This window comes from Penicillium chermesinum, assembly GCF_028974085.1.
Source record: "Penicillium chermesinum strain IBT 19713 chromosome Unknown utg000004l:1.0-3345178.0:1.0-3348027.0, whole genome shotgun sequence".
Lineage (NCBI taxonomy): Eukaryota > Fungi > Ascomycota > Eurotiomycetes > Eurotiales > Aspergillaceae > Penicillium > Penicillium chermesinum.
In genome coordinates, this window is record NW_026695314.1 from 2,350,276 (window position 1) to 2,367,682 (window position 17,407).

The following is a 17,407-nucleotide window of genomic DNA, read 5'->3' on the forward strand; positions in this document are numbered from 1 at the left end:
TGCGGGCCCCCAGGGGATCTTAGCGCAACGTAACCCTGAAGCGAGCCCGGGCCCGCAACTAAAAGGGTTTTGGCGTCCTCTGGTGCCTACGCTATAATAATTGTCTTCAATTGCGACTGGTATCATTCAGCACGGAGTCTAAGGTTCTGGTGGAGCGTTTTCAGGCATGACTTGAGTAATACAGAGCATTCATGCAGATAGAAATCTCGTGATGTAACGACTTCGCCAATTCTTCATGATGGGCCTGGACCTCCAGTCGAAATGTTGCCAATTTCGGGCAAGGATTACCTGCATAATGGCCCAAATCACAGCTGGAAGCAATTGAACCGGTGTAGGACACCCTTGCAGCTGCTAATAGTCGTCTATAGAACCCGTACCACGTGCCGGCTAGCTATCATGCCCCCATTGCTCCAAACATGTTTGCCCCTCCTAGCTCTCGGCACAGCGCATATATCAAGTCATGGCTGATATCTCTGTTCCCTTCTTTATCGACGGCAAGGACGTTGTCGCGTTTGATGTCTTTGACGTTACGAGTCCCTACGATAATAAGGTCTGCTGGACAGCTGCCGCCGGAACACCGAAGACTGCTGTATGGGCAGTCGAGGCTGCCAATGCCGCCTTCCCCGCATGGTCCCAAACGAAGCCCACAGTTCGTCGCGATATCCTTCTCAAGACGGCAAATGTGCTCGAAGAGCAGCTAGATACATATGCTGGATATATGAGGACTGAGATGGGTGCGGACGCGGGGGCTTCGTCAGGCTTCGTCGTCCCACTGGCTATCTCTATGCTGCGGGATATCGCAAGTAGAATCACTTCGATTTGTGGAAGTGTTCCTGTTGTTGAGGCGGAGGGTCAAAGTGCAATTGCCTTCAAAGAGCCTATGGGTGTGATTTTAGGAATCGTGCCGTGGTATGGATCTCTGTTGCTACCGTAACCAGTGTCGCGAGGGCGGCGTAAGGTGGTTCTTGCGCTCACAGAATACTGGCTACTTAGGAATGCACCCTACGTCTTTGGTATCCGGTCTGCTGCGTGTGCCTTGGCAACTGGAAATACGACCGTCCTCAAGTCCTCCGAACTGACTCCACGTTGCTACTGGGCCATTTGTCGCGCCTTTCGAGCTGCGGGGCTCCCCGACGGATGTTTAAATCTGATATCGTGTCGCCCAGAGGACGCAGCCGAAGTTGTCAATGCGATGATTGAACATCCGGCCGTACGAAAGATAAATTTCACTGGTAGCACAGCTGTTGGGCGAAAGATTGCTCGTTCATGCGGGCAAAACTTGAAGCCTTGCTTGATGGAGCTTGGAGGGAAGAATAGCTCGATTGTGTGCGCAGACGCCGATATTCAGACAGCGCTCAGGGGCGTGCTTGCTGGAGCCTTTTTGAATGTATACCCAACCTTTCCCTTTGTATACATTTTCTCCCTACGGCAAGTTCACTTACCGTCTACAGTCCGGACAGATCTGCATGGCAACAGACCGAATCTTGGTCCACAAATCAATCGCTCCAGCCTTCACCAAGGCACTTCAAAAAGCTCTCACAGCCAATCCCGATGCCTCCGCACTCCCACCGACACTTGTCAACACCGCTTCGAAGGCCCGCGTGGAAGCTCTGATCGCCAGCGCCGTGGCAGCAGGTGCGCACTTTATCTCCGGGTCCGCGAATATGCAGGTGCCTTCTGGTGCAGGTGTCCACATGGCCCCCGCAATTCTGGGCGGCGTTAGAGAAGATATGGCATTATGGCAAGAGGAATCATTCGCGAGTGTGGCTGCGTTGATGGTCTTCGAGACGGAGGACGAGGCGATTCGGCTGGCAAATGGGGGTGGGTATGGACTGTCGGCATCTGTATTCACGGAAGATTTACGCAAGGGCTTGGCTATGGCCAAGCGCATTCAATCAGGGTAAGTTTCGAGGCTGTTTGACACCTGAGTCCTGACGAATCTGCATGCTAACTTTAGTGCCAGTGCTGTTCACATTAACTCCATGACGATCCACGACGAGCCGGTGTTACCGCATGGAGGCGTGAAGAACAGCGGATGGGGCAGATTCAATGCCGCAGAGGGATTAAATGAGTTCTTGGTGACGAAGAGCGTGACCTGGATGAATTGAGCTGCCCAAAAGGGAATTGCGTAGCATTACCCATGGGCATTGCACGCCTTGCTCTGCGGGCTTTTCTCTTTCTGATAGCTTAGCTGCCCTCGGTCCGGGGACTGCCACGCATTTCCCCCCGGTGCAATGGATCCTCAATGAGCGTCGCTGTCCAATCTCACCGTAAATCTGCGGGAGTTCGGACGGATTTCCGGCGCCGCAGTTCAGAGAATTGCCCCGATCGGTCAAGTGTCCGGCATCGTACCACCCCGACTTGATAGCTTCCGGTCGGGAGGAATTGCCGACCTTTATGCAAGCTGAATCTGTCTTGCCGTTGATGGGTTCATAGAACTGTAGAATGAATTCCGTCGGTAATTGAGGTGCGTAGGCCACTAGGGGCGTGCAGTCATTGGGCCCAGAGGGAACATTCCCGTGACCAGTGGTCTTTTCACCAATCAGCATCGCCGTAATGAAGGATCGCTCGGCAACTGCTCTTTCCCGATCGAGGAACGCATAAGACGACTTGCGAGAAGTCGCTAGGATCTCAAGATCTATACAAATATCAGTACCAGTAGATATTCTATTATGATTTTATGTCGATATGTATTCTTATTTCATGGATTTGTGATGAGAATCATGATTGGTCCTTGGTCCTCGGGGTCCAGTTTTCTCTCGGTCAGGTTGATCTCCCAGCGCGACTAACCGAGGTTCACACGCTCGGTCCAACCGACCCCGGAAAAGCGTCGAATAGGCAATGAATTATAGACAAGTACGGAGTAGTGATCCGGAATTAGGGCCAGACTCCATTCTGGCCGTTTTAGAGCTGGCCCCGGATCTGTTGACTCAATTCTTCAAGTATGGCATTTGCGCCATATCGTGTACCTTCGTACCCAGGCGATGACGCAGGCGCATGTGAAAACATATGATCCTCTAAGCCCAATTTAATCAGGCAATGTGACCGTGCAAGCTAGCTTCATACCAAAGGGGCATAGGGTTGCATGTGATTGTAAGAATATGAAATATTCACGTTCTGCGGTGATCGCGCCCCCAGGTTTTGGACGGAACAAACCAGGTTGCGTCCATTACGCAGTGCCCCAGTTTTGTCGAACCCCGGCTCCACCGTACCCCATCTTAAGTGTAATTCCTGTTACCCCCACTGTGCCTCGGCCGATAGCTCGTCGGCTTCTGACCCCTTCCCCGGGCCTTTTTAAAAAGATCCCCCGGTCGCTCGTACCTCTCCACCTTCCCACCCATCCCTCTCCTCATCACTATTTCATAATGGCAGCACCTCAAGTAATTGTGGTCGGTGGTGGATGTAAGTGCTCCCGCGTCTGATCAAGGGTCTGTGTCTAACAAGAACAGTGTCCGGCCTGAGTGCCGCCCACACCGTCTACCTGAACGGCGGCAACGTCCTCGTTCTCGATAAGCAAGGTGAGATCCGAATCCTGTGAAACTGATCAGGGAAGATGCGCATAGCTAACATCCCCCAGCCTTCTTCGGTGGTAACTCTACCAAGGCCACCTCCGGTATCAACGGTGCCCTCACCCGCTCCCAGGTCGACCTCGGCATCAAGGACAGCGTGAAGGAGTTCTACGAGGACACCCTCAAGTCTGCCCGCGAACAGGCTCGCCCCGACCTCATCAAGGTCCTCACTTACCAGTCCGCGGCTGCCGTTGAGTGGCTGCAGGATGTCTTCAACCTTGACCTTACACTTGTCTCCCGTATGGGTGGTCACTCCAACCCCCGTACTCACCGTGGTCACGATGCCAAGTTCCCCGGCATGGCTATCACCTACGCTCTTATGCAGCGTCTGGAGGAGCTGGCTGAAAAGGAGCCTGGTCGTGTGCAGATTGTGAAGAAGGCCCACGTCACCTCCGTTAACAAGGAGGGCAACGATGTCACCGGTGTCACCTACTCCGTCAACGGCGAGACCAAGACCGCCGATGGTGTTGTTGTCCTCGCTACCGGTGGTTACGCTGCTGACTTCAGCGACTCCTCTCTGCTCAAGCAGCACCGTCCCGACACTTACGGTCTCTCCTCCACCAATGGTACCCATGCTACTGGTGACGGCCAGAAGATGCTGATGGCGATCGGTGCCAACGGAATCGACATGGACAAAGTTCAGGTCCACCCTACTGGTCTGGTTGACCCCAAGGACCCTCAGCCAAGTTCAAGTTCTTGGCGGCCGAGGCCCTCCGTGGTGAGGGTGGTCTCCTGCTCAACTCCGACGGTGAGCGATTCTCCGACGAGCTGGGCCATCGTGACTACGTCACTGCCCAGATGTGGAAGGAGAAGGAGAAGAAGAAGTGGCCCATCCGCTTGGTTCTGAACAGCAAGACCTCCAACCACATGGACTTCCACACCCGTCACTACTCTGGCCGTGGTCTCATGCGCAAGATGACCGGCAAGGAGCTGGCTAAGGAGATTGGCTGTGGCGAAGCCGCCCTCAAGAAGACCTTCGACGACTACAACCAGATCGCCGAAGGCAAGAAGAAGGACCCTTGGAACAAGAAGTTCTTCCACAACATGCCCTTCAGCATTGATGATGAATTCCACGTCGCTCTAATGGAGCCCGTGCTGCACTTCACCATGGGTGGCATTGAGATCAACGAGCACGCCCAGGTGCTCAACAGCGAGAAGGCCCCATTCACTGGCCTCTACGCTTGCGGTGAGCTGGCGGGTGGTGTTCACGGTGCCAACCGTCTCGGTGGTTCATCGCTGCTGGGCTGTGTGGTATACGGCCGTGTCGCCGGTGCCTCTGCCTCGCAGCACCTCTTCCAGAAGCTCATCAGCAATGGCTCCTCCGCCGCCCAGCAGCGTTTGGGCCAGATCTCCCTGCACATTGATCCCTCCACCCCGGGAAAGATCTCCGTTGAGTGGGGCGGTGCCGCCGCTAGCGGTGGCAGCCTCCCTTCTGTGGCTGCTACTCCGGCTGCTGCTTCTACCTCCGCCACTCCTGCTGAGGCCCCGGCCAAGGCTGATCCCGGGAAGTTCACAATCCCAGAGACTGAGTACTCTATGGAGGAGGTTGCTAAGCACAACAAGAAGGATGACTTGTGGATCGTCGTCAAGGGCATTATCCTAGATGTGACCAACTGGCTGGATGAGCACCCTGGCGGTGCCAACGCCTTGTTCAACTTCATGGGCCGTGATGCTACCGAGGGTAAGTTTCTTCGCCAAGACCAATAGCAATAGCATACCATACTAACATTCTATCTGTAGAATTCGCCATGCTCCACGATGATGAGGTCATCCCTAAGTACGCCGCCCAGACTGTTATTGGCCGCGTCAAGGGCCAGACCCCCAGCCTGGACATCTAATCGGCCTGGTTGCCCTTTCTCTATACCATCTACATACCCCCTCTTGTCTCTTATCTTAGCTCGTCCTTACAGTGTGTCATGCACGTCATGTCTTGAATGATATACCGATCTACTCTGTCTCGGTTCTACCCAGCCTGGGTCTCAAATCACCTGGCATTGGTGTTGGAACAATGGCCTTCGTGTACCATACCATTTTTAGTTCTTGAATGCATCTTCTAGAGTGATCAATTGGCCTTTCTAGTAATCTCTTACAAAGACTCTGATGCCCCGTAGATAACGACTCGTAATTAGTTAACTAGTCACGGGTGTTTGATACCGCTTCCATGGCCTACAACCATGCCTTAGGCCCCCAATCATTCCCGGAACCCCCACTCGCAGCATCGCGATGCTGCGAGTGGGGGTTACATAAGGAACTTGAATAGGCCTAGCCATGTCATCAGACACAATCTCACCTGGGCAATGGATCATGAAAATCTTGTCACTGGCTGATTCTTTTCCCACCTAGCAGATCCACTCTAATGCTTTGCAGTCTCAAGATTGTCATCGGGAAAATGCTGGCAGATTTGAACTCGATCATTTTCTTTACAATATCATCATAGTACAATGGTAATATGCAATGCTTCTATATAACATAAATTTACACCTTCATATGCCGCAAAATCTGTTTTAGTCGTCTAACGGCCGGCCCATCGTCATCACCGTCAATTTCTTGGCCTGTTCTTTCATCTAACTCCGCCTTCGCCGCTTCCAAAGCCGGCCGAAGGTACTCCCCAGACCTCATCATGGTATCTCTCATGGACACCCACCCAGTCCTCCGCACCAGGAAGGTTGGCCAACACGTTATCACGAAGGGTAGTAGCTCCAGCCGAGCTCGTTTGTGCATATCCCACCGGGTCATTCTGTTGCAGGAACGTATCAATATCAGGCACAAGGCTATGAGCCGAAAGCTGTTGCCCAGGCTCAGACCCTTGCATTCGAGACCCATCTTCCTTCTGAAGCTCCCGGCGAAACGACTCTAGCATATCAATCTCCTCTCGCGTCAACGGAGGCGGTGCAGCCGCTAAATCCAAATCAAGCCCGTCCGCCTCGGCATCAGCCTCGAAACTCGGATCAAACGACGGATCAGCCAGAAGACTCGCAACCGCCTCGCCATCTGTCACAGGTACTTGCATCCCCGAGCCCTCGGTCTCCGTACGCGCCCGCTCCCACGCAGAACTGTATACCTGCACCGGGTCATACGCGCGCTGCTTGCCCTTCCAACTACCCGCCTGCACTTCTTGTAGTCCCTCCGCACCGTGACTTCTGGCGCCCGGTTCCTCATAACTCTGCGTGGCTCCCACGTCCGGTATTGAGCCTGCGCGCTGAAACTCGTCTTCCGTCATCCCGGGAATCTCGATCCCGCCTGCGTAAACCCGCGCGTGCCCTCACGGAACGCCTGCGGTCCGGCCTCCGTCTGTCGCGCATGCGCACTACCTTTCCGTGCTCCTGGGCTGAGTATATCACGGCTGGCTGATCCCGCGGCTGGGCGCGAGGCAGATGGGGCTCCGGCTTTGCTATCCGTGGCACCGGCAATCGTCTGCGCGGCTCCGGCGCTGGCTCCTTGGAATGCGCTGCGCGCGAGCCCGGCTGCAGACCTCTGGACGCGGCTTGCGAGAGAAGGAGGGGGCGTGTCGTTGTTTGTGGCGGGTGCGGCGTTTGAGGAGGGTGCTGCCGGGGCGCCACTGTCGTCGCGATTGCTTTGCGTGGCTTGATCCGGGGTACCCCGCGGGTTCTTTGGATTGTTGCTCATGGCGGTGGGGGCGAGTTGCTGAGAAGGGCTTGACCCAGGTTAAGGGTGTTTCTAGGAGGGCATTGTAAGGTGATGGTTCCTTCGGGTTGAATCGTGTGTTCGGGTAAAGGGATCTTCGTGCCGAAGGAGGAAGGGGGACATGTGATTTTTATGTCGATGTGGAATAGCTTCGAGGTTGTTGGGAGAGGGCTGCGGGCGAGGGGGACTGTGCGTCTTTTATTTGATAGCCATGCAGGGTTAGGCGTTGATACAGTACGAGTATGACTATCCGTAGGATACGTGCTATAGTACAAAAATGCAAGCTGGCAGATAGGATTGTGCTCCCAGTCCAAGATTACCGCGGGCACTGGCAATGTATATCCGGTGCGGTGTGTGGTGCAGCAGCAGCTCAAGTGATAATCTTGCCCCCAAGGGTCTAGGCCATTTCATTGTAAATCCCTGGATTTCATTGACAACCCAGATCCAAGGTCCAACTGGCCAGATCCATTTTTATACGATCTAAAATGGAGGGGAAGGGACTAATGCAAAGTATAGTGGGCGGGGATGACGACACAGGCGGGTGCCCAGTGGTTGCCAAGGTCCGACGGCACAAAGACCAGGCGGTTGTCCAGTGGATGCTTCCCATGCTTCTTTGATCAATATAATTGCCCTTCATATGCAAAGGCCGAAGAGACAGATAATTTCAGGGACCTCGCGAGGTGCCTGCTTTGGGCAATGTTGCAGTCCGCTGGGCAGTGTTGATGTCAGCATTTTGCTCGACCGCCCGGCGCTTTGGTCGTAGGGCTTTGCCCAACAAGACCAGTATCTTCATCTACTACCCAGACCCAATGACATTTATGAAAGGGTAGCTTGCTATCGTACCACGTAGTCAATGCTGTATATACTGTTCAAGTCGATTGGTCCAAGGCTCGAGGGCTGGTCTGAGTTCAGGGGAAATGGGAGAAAAAAAAACCCACTAGCACTCCCCACCACCGCCTCACTTTCCTTTTTCTTGGGATCGAACGGAAGCAGCTAATGAGATGCAGGCAGTAATGTACTGAAAGACTATCTGAAGGCTACGACGGACAGGGGGGGCTGTAAGGTTGAGGCGGAAGACGCAAGAAAAGTAGTAGCGATCGCGAATCTTCATAGTGCCATCTCCCAATGATCCCCTCTCAAGCTCTTCTTGGATCCACTTCATAACACCGGCTCGTTTGCTCCCCCTCCAAATCTCCATCCAACAACCCACTCCAAACCCAGACCACCCCTCTCCCGCCATCTACCATATCTCCCTTTGGAATACATTGCGAGGATCGTCTTCTTTTTCAACCTTGCCCTCGTCACCCGGGCTGTCACTTCCCTCTCCCCCTCTTCCCCCTCCCTCGTCATCGGCCCCTCGCCTGTGGTCCGACCGATTCTCATCGCCATTACCTCTCTGTGAACTTTGTCCGACCGGTCCCACTGTGTTGTCATTCGAATCTCGTTTCGACTCCGATTGTGCTTCGATCATAGCGTCTTCGGAAATCGCCATTTCGCCAATCTCGCTTTCTCTTCCATCCTTGCATTCGTCCTTTGCTCTCGTCCTTTGCTCTCTGTGAGGACGATCCTAGAACGAAAAGATGGGAGACAGAGACCCAGGCACACCTACCTGGAAGTTCACACAGTAAGTCAGCCGCCAGGCAATCACTCGCGTCATTGTCCGGGGGGGTCTTTGTCGCCCGCTGCCAAATTCTGCAGGACCACCGCTGACCGTTGTCCATAGATGCTTTGGTGATAAGGGAGATGTAGAAGATATCACAGAAGGTTGGTTGAACTCGTGACCTATTTTGGCTCCTTTATCCGGCTTACAAAATTTCTTTCAGCTGATATCATCTCGACCGTCGAATTCGACCACACCGGTAACTACCTGGCGACGGGAGATAAGGGTGGGCGAGTGGTTCTATTCGAACGGAATGAGACGGTAAGTAGCCATCTCAATCGCTCCGACACTTGCTTCAGAACTGATCTATTTCTGTAGAAAAAAACTTGCGAGTATAAGTTCCACACCGAATTTCAGTCACACGAGCCAGAATTCGACTATCTCAAGTCGTTAGAGATTGAGGAGAAAATCAACAAAATTAAGTGGTGTCGGCGACAGAATGCATCGCACTTCCTTCTATCGACCAACGACAAGACCATAAAACTATGGAAGGTGTTCGATAAGTCACTGAAGGTGGTTGCGGAGAACAACCTCTCGAATGAGATGACCCCTGCGAGCATCGTGGGTGGTGGTCTGCCTCGTGCCCCCCGTGGAACATTCAAGGATGCTTCATCACTGAAACTACCCCGTCTGACACATCATGACACAGTTGTGGCCGCTGTTCCCCGGAAAACATATGCCAACGCCCACGCGTACCATATAAATAGCATCTCAGTGAACAGCGACGGCGAGACCTTCATCAGCAGTGATGATCTTCGTGTCAACTTGTGGAATCTCAACATCCAGGACCAGAGCTTCAATATTGTGGATATCAAACCGGCAAACATGGAGGAACTTACCGAGGTTATCACAGCCGCCGAATTCCATCCCGTTAGCTGTAACTGGTTCATGTACGCCAGCTCCAAGGGCACCATCAAATTGGCTGATATGCGTCAGCGGGCCCTTTGTGATGAACATGCTAAGCGTATGTACTATCCATCTTTTGATCCGTTTGTGTCTCTTTCGAATTTAGCTACTAATGTTGGTTCCCAGTGTTTGAGCAAGAAGAAGACGCCTCCTCCCGTTCCTTCTTTTCCGAGATCATCTCCTCCATTTCAGACGTGCGATTCTCACATGACGGCCGATACATCGTTTCCAGAGACTATCTGACCGTAAAGATCTGGGATGTGAACATGGAGCGCCAACCCGTCAAGACCATCCCTATCCACGAGCACCTGCGGCCACGTCTCTGTGATACCTACGAGAATGACAGCATTTTCGACAAGTTTGAGGTGGTTTTCTCGGGCGATGCTGATAATGTCATGACCGGAAGTTATAACAATAACTTCATGATCTACCCGACGGACGAGCAGAAGGAGACGGAGATTGTGCTGCAGGCAGACAAGTCAGCCTTTAAGGCCAAGAAGGTCGGCGTGCCTACTCCAATGAACAAGGGTAATGGAAAGAAGGCCGGGTCGAGATCGGGTAGTCCCGCAGGCCCAGGTAGCCGCATGAAGAAGGAGACGGATGCCGACCAGATCGACTTTAACAAGAAGATTTTGCACATGAGCTGGCATCCATTCGAAGACAGCATTGCCATTGCCGCTACGAACAACGTAAGTCCATGAGTGTTCATTTCTATCTACGTATCCGAGCTGACCAGCCTTTTTCTTCGCAGCTCTTTGTCTTTTCTGCTCTGTAACCGCGGATTTATTCGGTTATAGGGTCATGTTTTTCCATGGACAGGCGCATCTTGAAAATGGAGTAGGAGCAGCCAGTGGGTGGGTTGTCGACCTGGCCAGGAGAGAAAGGAACTACTAAAATCAAAACAAAATAATGGTCATAGCAGCAGGCCTCAACCTGCATAATCTCAGGACTTTCCATTCACCCTCCTGCCCGGGGGACTTCTCCACCATCAGCCCCATGCACCCTCATCACTGCTTTTCCCGAACCATACATCCTCTTCTCTCAGCCCTTCCTATGCCTTGTCTGCGAGCAGCTTTTCCTTTAGTACCCTCTAGGCGTTGTATGGGGGCGCTTCATGATAGAGAATGTTAAGCCTGCTTAGGTCATATTGAATGAATGTTCCAAGGTTCTGATTACTCGTAGATTGTAGCAAGGGCATGCTATCATAGTGTTTTACTTGTAGGCAAAGAACTTGAGATTATCGAAAAACTTGGGTGTGAGCTTTAGTAGTGATCTAGCTTTATACTCATTATAAATTACTTACTTAGTAAAAAACTCATTACCTGCTCTGGCGCTGATTTCCTTTAGCATCCTTGTGTTTACCCATGACCCGACCTCGTTCCAGGTCAGCCCCCCCTTTCCGAGTATGCCCGCGGTTTCGTCTTCTGTCAGATTTTGTCGTCATCAAGATATATGCTTAATCAGGTGGGGGATTACGTTACAGCATCATGGAGACAAAGAGGAATAAGATACGTAGTAGACCATGCCAGTTCACCTCCTCCCCATCTCCTATAATACTGCCAAGAGTGCTCTGGATTTTTCTGCCGGACTTTGTGAGCGATGACGAAGGCGGAGGGAATTATTACATCCGTGGTTACCATACATTACAGCTATAACTGCTCTGATTGCTGGGGAAGCCGGGTAGACTGGTACGAAATGGTCCCTGAGCCCCGGATCATTAACGGTCCGGGGTGTAGTAAGCCATACCGCAAGGGGACTAGCGAGAGTCGGTCAGGAAAGCCTCCGCTGGAGAGAGCCCGCGATCGATCGCGCGCAATCCCATTCTGTCCCTTATCCCTCATCTCGTCGTCTTTCTGGCGCCCCAATAGGGAGATACCTTACCAGTGCCTACGTTATAGGTCATGCTGTGAACGACACCTCGACCCTCTCGTGGACCATTCCTCCCTCTTGCGATTCACTCGGGGAAGCCGAGAAACACACTACTGCGCGGCTGGAGCTTCGTCAAACATTCAGTCTGCTTCTGTAACCCCACCTACTCGCAAACTTTTCCAATTGTTCCTCTAATAGCAAGTTCGAGTTCATGACTTGTAGATCATGAACTCCGGGAATGAAAGTTGGCACTCTGGTGGTGGGCCTCCATCACACCCTAGCATGGATCAAATGAACCAACAGCCTCGGCCATTAGGGCCTTTCAGGTATGCATTCCCTCACTGTCTGATCTCCCAAAACACCAAGGCTAATGCTCCTACCTTGTTTGCAGTCAAAACCCTTCTCAAGCGGGTCCGCCTTCACAGAGCTCTGGTCCCGTTCTCCCACCCCCAGGTTAGCCTTTTCGATACCCTCCCTATGAATTTCCCCCACACCCGCCGTTGTTGTTTACGTTCCCTCTTCCCGACGTTTCGCAATCAGCAAGCTGATTCTTTTTGTGATGTCTTGAAGGTCCATACCACTCCGCCGGCCAGTCTGGTGGTCATTCTCTCCCCGGCCTAGCGGAACTCAGCCAGAGCCATGGGGCTCCCCACCAACCTCCATCATACGCACAACACCCTGCAGGCCCCCCCCCACGGTTCCGGACATTCTCTCCCCGGCATCGGCCAGGCGATGCAGCACGCCTCTCCTCAGTCTCTTAACCGCGAACGCGAGCGAGACTCGAGAGAACGCGAGATCATGGAGCGCGAGCGCCAACGACAGGAAGAGATGGCCCACCGCGAACGCGAGCGCGAGCGAGCAGAGCAAATGGAGCGCGAACGCCAGCACCATCCTGTTCAGAGTCACCCTGGTTCGATTCCCCTCCATCAGCCCGTGGCCTCGAAGGTCCAGAATACGATCCACGGACCCGGCGGCCTTTTATCTCAGCCTTGGAGCCAGCCAGTCTAATGCCCCCCAAGGGAATGTGCAGTCATCCGGTGGCCCTGCCAGCCTATTCGGCACTCCGATGCAGCAGCATGGTGATGGTACACCTCGACCTTATATGCAACACCCCGCTGGTCCTCCAATGATGGGAGGGTATACCGGCTCGGGGCAGCAGATCCCCGGAAATGTTGCAGCTCTTGCCCAAGGACAGCAGCCAATTCTGAACGCAAGTCACCCAACTGGGCCCCAACACACTCAGAACATACGTCTAACAGAAACCTTCCATGTACAGGATGCCCTCAGCTATTTGGACCAGGTCAAGGTACGATTCGTTGACCAGCCCGATGTATACAATCGCTTTTTGGACATCATGAAGGACTTCAAAAGCCAAGCGTATGTTTCGAATGATCCCGTTGATTCCAGATGTATTACTGACAGATTATGTGTGGCATAGCATTGATACCCCGGGCGTGATTCAGCGAGTTTCCACGCTGTTCAATGGCCACCCAGCCCTCATCCAAGGGTTCAATACCTTCCTCCCCCCAGGTTATCGCATTGAATGCGGCACGGAAGACAACCCTGATGCCATTCGTGTGACTACGCCTTCAGGCACAAACACTTTGAGCATGCCTCGCGCAGGACGACCTTTGGAGCCCACAAATGAAATGGGTCCATCCAGTAGCCTCGCTCAGCATAGTCGGCCCGATTATTATGAACAGTCCCGCCCTGGTTGGCAACAGAATCAGCAGCAGCCATCTCAGCAACAGACGTCAGGATCTTATTCGCCAGGCTCGCGTATGATCAGCTCGATGTATCAGCCCGAGAATCAAGGGTCTGCCCAAGAACATCCTTATGCGTACCAAAACCCGGAGTCTCAGGGAGCTTCGGCCTTATCACGCCCTCAGGACCATCGGGGAGTTGCCCAGCTTCAGGGCGCCGCATCAGCCGCGTCTGGCTTGGGAAGAGGTTCCATGATGTCAACTTCGAACGCAGGCCAGAACGCCAGTCTCACCCAGTCCGCCAGTGGGTTAGCTGGCTTGGGTGGTATGCTGCAGGGCGGACATCCCGATTTGAACAAGCGGGGACCTGTTGAATTCAACCATGCAATCAGCTATGTGAACAAGATTAAGAATCGGTTCTCAAGCGCTCCGGAAATTTACAAGCAATTCCTGGAGATATTGCAGACCTACCAACGCGAGTCGAAACCAATTCAAGATGTGTATGCACAAGTGACTCAGCTATTTAACACCGCACCTGATTTGTTGGAAGATTTCAAGCAGTTTCTGCCTGAGTCCGCTGCGCACGCCAAACAACAAGCGGCGCAGGCAGCTCGTCTTGCTGAGGAAAGCATTCCCATGAGCAACATGCGTGGTGACTCCATCGGTCATCCTTCTCAAACTCCAAATCGGGACATGAAAAACATGCCCCCAATGGGCAACTTTAACGTGAAAGACTCAGGCAAGGAGAGCAAGAAACGACGAGGAGGTCCTGGCGGCGGTTCAATTTCAGGGCCCGCTGGCGTTGATGTCCGTTTGCCGGAATCCAGCTTGCGGGGCCAGCCTCCCCAGTTTGGCAACAAGGTGAGTTGCGCCCGCCATCAATTCTTGAGTTGTCGTCCTCTTTTTATTCTTTACTGACTTGATAATAGCGAACCAAGTACACCCATGGCAAGACTGCTGGACCGGCCGATATCCCTAATGCGTCCCCAACCCTTGTCCCTGCTCTCCCAGAGCCGATCCCTCCATCCGTATCGGCGACTCCAAGCCAAGAGGAAATTGCTTTCTTTGACCGTGTGAAGAAGTTCATCGCCAACAAGCAACTCTTCAGTGAATTCGTTAAGCTTTGCAGCCTGTACACTAGCGATCTGATCGATCGCTTTGTGCTTGCGAAGCGCGCGGAAAAATACATTGGCTCCAACGTCGAGTTGATGAACTGGTTTCAGCGGTTCTTGAATGCCGAACACCCCGAGGATAGAATAATTGACCCCAAGCCCACCGAGGAGACTGATGGAGTCAATCTTTCCCGGTGTCGAGCCCTTGGGCCTAGCTACCGTCTCCTTCCTTTCCGCGACCGCCACAAGCCATGCAGTGGTCGTGACCAGCTGTGCCGGGAAGTTCTCAATGATGAATGGGCATCTCACCCCACTTGGCATTCCGAGGATTCTGGGTTCATTGCTCACCGCAAGAACGGGTTTGAAGATTCTCTGCATCGCATTGAGGAGGACCGCCACGACTACGATCACCACATTGAGGCTTGCACTCGAACTATTCAACTTATGGAGCCTATTTGCCAACAGTTCCTGCACATGTCTGAGAGCGAGCGAGCCAACTTCCAATTACCACGCGGTCTGGGTGGACAGAGTGAAGCCATCTACCAGCGAGTCATCAAGAAGGTCTACGACCGTCAGCGGGGTGAGAAGATCATCCGCGACATGTTCGCACGACCTTGCCAGGTTACACCAATTGTTCTGTATCGGCTCAAGCAGAAGCTCGAGGAATGGAAAGCTTGCCAGCGGGAATGGGACAAAGTCTGGCGTGAGCAAATGCAACGCTCCTACTGGCGCAGTCTCGACCATCAGGCCATTGCAACGCGGTCGACGGATAAGAAGTTGTTTATTGCGAAGGTTATCCAGCAGGATCTTCAGGCCAAGTTTGAGGAAACTCAAATTTCTCGCAAGAACGGTCTGAAGGTTCCAAACCACCAGGCTGAGATGAAGGTCCAGGATATCGATGTTCTCTTGGATGCCACGCACTTGCTCTGCATGTTCATGGACCGGACCAACTCCGGATTCGGCGCCGAACCATCGCGGCTGATCAACTTCGTCAAAGACTTCATTCCCATCTTCTTCGGGCTGGATCGCGAAACCTTTCATGATTATATGGATGAACTTTCGGCCGCAGCCACCCCTGCGGAGGAGTTAGAAGACAATTTCGATGCTGACGACGTTTCCAATACCAGCCGCAAGGGCCCTAACATGCAAAAGCTGGCAGTCCTCCGTGAGGCCCTTGAGCGCCGAGAGCCGAAGAGTAGCTCCAAGGAAGATGGGCCTACGGCTACCCAAGCACCCCAAGTCAGTCAGCAGCCTACGCCTGATGGCCTGCGGGCTCTCTCTTCAGGCCTTTCAGACTCTGGAGAGGCCTTCGATGCCGCTGAATTGAAGTGGATGGAGCACCCCGGCCAGGGCAACTTCAATGTCGAGCAAGAATACACGCTCAACGAGAAGTACAGGAAGACATCGCACCACATGTACTGCAATCTGAACATCTTATGTTTCTTGCGCACCTTCGACATCTTCTATTCTCGTCTGCTGCGCATCAAGGAGCAGGAGGGAGAGGCACACGAGCAAATCCGCCGTGGCCTCCTTCCGAAGCCCGCCAAGGATCTTGGTCTCATTGACCGCCTCCCCAGCGATTTCTTCTACGATGTTGACCCCAAGGCCAACCTCTACAAGCAAATTGTGCGCATGTGTGAGGAAGTCATTCGGGGGGATATAGACCAACTCCATATGGAGGAGACTCTTCGCCGCTTCTACATGCAGAGTGGCTACCTGCTGTACAACCTGGATCGCATCCTCAACTCCATCAGCAAGTACGTGGCCTCGATCTTCACAGGAGACTCGCGTGACCGTAGCTCCGACATTGCGAATCTGTTTTTCCGGGAGCGCGAGAAGGAGGAGACGACCCACGCACAGGAGATTCAATACCGCAAGCAAGTCGAGAAGCTCGTCAAGGAAGGCGACGTCTATCGGGTTACATACGTACGTTCGCCGGTTTTTATCTCCACTACATTTTTTTCGCTTGGCTAACAATCCTTTCCAGATACCGTCAGACCACCTAGTCACCATTCAGGTGATGACCCCCGAAGATACCACCCTTGCAAATGACGAGTTAAGCCGGGAAGCTCGCTGGTCATACTACGTGACCTCCTACTCCATGCGGGATCCCACAGAGGGTGTAAGCTTCTCTGACATGCGCATGCCCTTCCTCAAGCGGAACCTCCCGGCGAAGCTTGATGAAGACGAGGAGTATGACCGCTTCTACCGTCGCCTCGAGCACCACGACGGTCTCGTCCACCGCATCTGTGCCAACAATTATACCATCCTCTATCAGCCCGGGACCTACGACTTCTTTTGGCGGTCAAACGCCCCCATCCCTGGGAAGGATGCGGATGCTGAGACCCTCTCCACCATGGAAGAAGCCCTCAGGCAAGAGCAGGCGACCCTGGCCGAGAAGCGTCGGGACCGCTTCCGCGAGAAGTTCGTCAACAATCCGAGCTGGGCCAAGAACCTCAGCAAGGATAGTGTTGACGAATCCAACCAGCGCTTCCGCAGCTGGATGGATGGAGCCCTGCTTCCTGCGGAGGACGTCGGCTCCGGTGAGGGTGTTGAGAAGCCCGCGGAGCCCATCCCTGCCAAGCCTGAGCCCGCGGACACCGAGATGGAGGATGCGCAACCAGAGGCTGAGACGGCTGCGGCCGGTGAGGCTGAGGCGTAGACGGCGGGAGTTCGTGACATGGAGTTGGGGGTGTTTGGGGGGGGAGGCAGCCATTGGTTTACGGGTTGTCGTTCTATGTGTTTTCAATTTTTTTTTTTTTACCTTTCTTCGTTCTTATTGTGTTTTTTTTTTTATTGTTACACTTAGTTAGATATGTTCAATACCAGTGCGTTGAAGCACTTGCTGTCTGTATGTCGAGTATGAAAATGAGTCCTTTAGCAAATGATAATTCTTACAAGCAAAACGCTTTTGAATCTAGCCTGCCACATATAGCATTCCCA

The 17,407-nt window shown here is 53.2% G+C and overlaps 6 protein-coding genes across 6 annotated transcripts; 4 read left to right on the forward strand and 2 right to left on the reverse strand.

Annotated features, from left to right (window-relative positions):
* Positions 1-460: 460 nt before the first annotated feature.
* N7468_005774 (aldehyde dehydrogenase) lies at positions 461-2,108 on the forward strand (the record flags this gene model as incomplete). Its single annotated transcript, XM_058475070.1, has 4 exons — positions 461-884; positions 939-1,387; positions 1,452-1,900; positions 1,964-2,108. 4 exons carry the CDS (start codon positions 461-463, stop codon positions 2,106-2,108), a joined length of 1,467 nt encoding a protein of 488 aa, XP_058330810.1.
* A 26-nt stretch (positions 2,109-2,134) lies between these two features.
* N7468_005775 (uncharacterized protein) lies at positions 2,135-2,999 on the reverse strand (the record flags this gene model as incomplete). Its single annotated transcript, XM_058475071.1, has 4 exons — positions 2,135-2,175; positions 2,270-2,638; positions 2,791-2,922; positions 2,978-2,999. The coding sequence occupies 4 exons, from the start codon at positions 2,997-2,999 to the stop codon at positions 2,135-2,137; spliced, it is 564 nt and encodes a 187-aa protein (XP_058330811.1).
* Positions 3,000-3,365: 366 nt separating this feature from the next.
* Positions 3,366-5,407, forward strand: osm1 (putative fumarate reductase Osm1; the record flags this gene model as incomplete). Its single annotated transcript, XM_058475072.1, is given in 5 exon segments — positions 3,366-3,402; positions 3,450-3,518; positions 3,578-4,225; positions 4,243-5,250; positions 5,310-5,407. The coding sequence occupies 5 exon segments, from the start codon at positions 3,366-3,368 to the stop codon at positions 5,405-5,407; spliced, it is 1,860 nt and encodes a 619-aa protein (XP_058330812.1).
* A 722-nt stretch (positions 5,408-6,129) lies between these two features.
* Positions 6,130-7,196, reverse strand: N7468_005777 (uncharacterized protein; the record flags this gene model as incomplete). Its single annotated transcript, XM_058475073.1, has 2 exons — positions 6,130-6,809; positions 6,878-7,196. 2 exons carry the CDS (start codon positions 7,194-7,196, stop codon positions 6,130-6,132), a joined length of 999 nt encoding a protein of 332 aa, XP_058330813.1.
* A 1,598-nt stretch (positions 7,197-8,794) lies between these two features.
* Positions 8,795-10,555, forward strand: N7468_005778 (protein phosphatase 2A regulatory subunit CDC55; the record flags this gene model as incomplete). Its single annotated transcript, XM_058475074.1, has 6 exons — positions 8,795-8,838; positions 8,938-8,978; positions 9,038-9,135; positions 9,193-9,838; positions 9,907-10,469; positions 10,532-10,555. 6 exons carry the CDS (start codon positions 8,795-8,797, stop codon positions 10,553-10,555), a joined length of 1,416 nt encoding a protein of 471 aa, XP_058330814.1.
* A 1,316-nt stretch (positions 10,556-11,871) lies between these two features.
* N7468_005779 (transcriptional regulator SIN3) lies at positions 11,872-17,126 on the forward strand (the record flags this gene model as incomplete). The annotated part of the gene is made up of 7 exons (XM_058475075.1): positions 11,872-11,975; positions 12,041-12,102; positions 12,281-12,559; positions 12,669-13,026; positions 13,088-14,213; positions 14,282-16,390; positions 16,452-17,126. Coding segments are annotated over 7 exons (4,713 nt in total), but the record flags the coding sequence as incomplete, so codon positions are not given.
* Between the last annotated feature and the right edge of the window lie 281 nt (positions 17,127-17,407).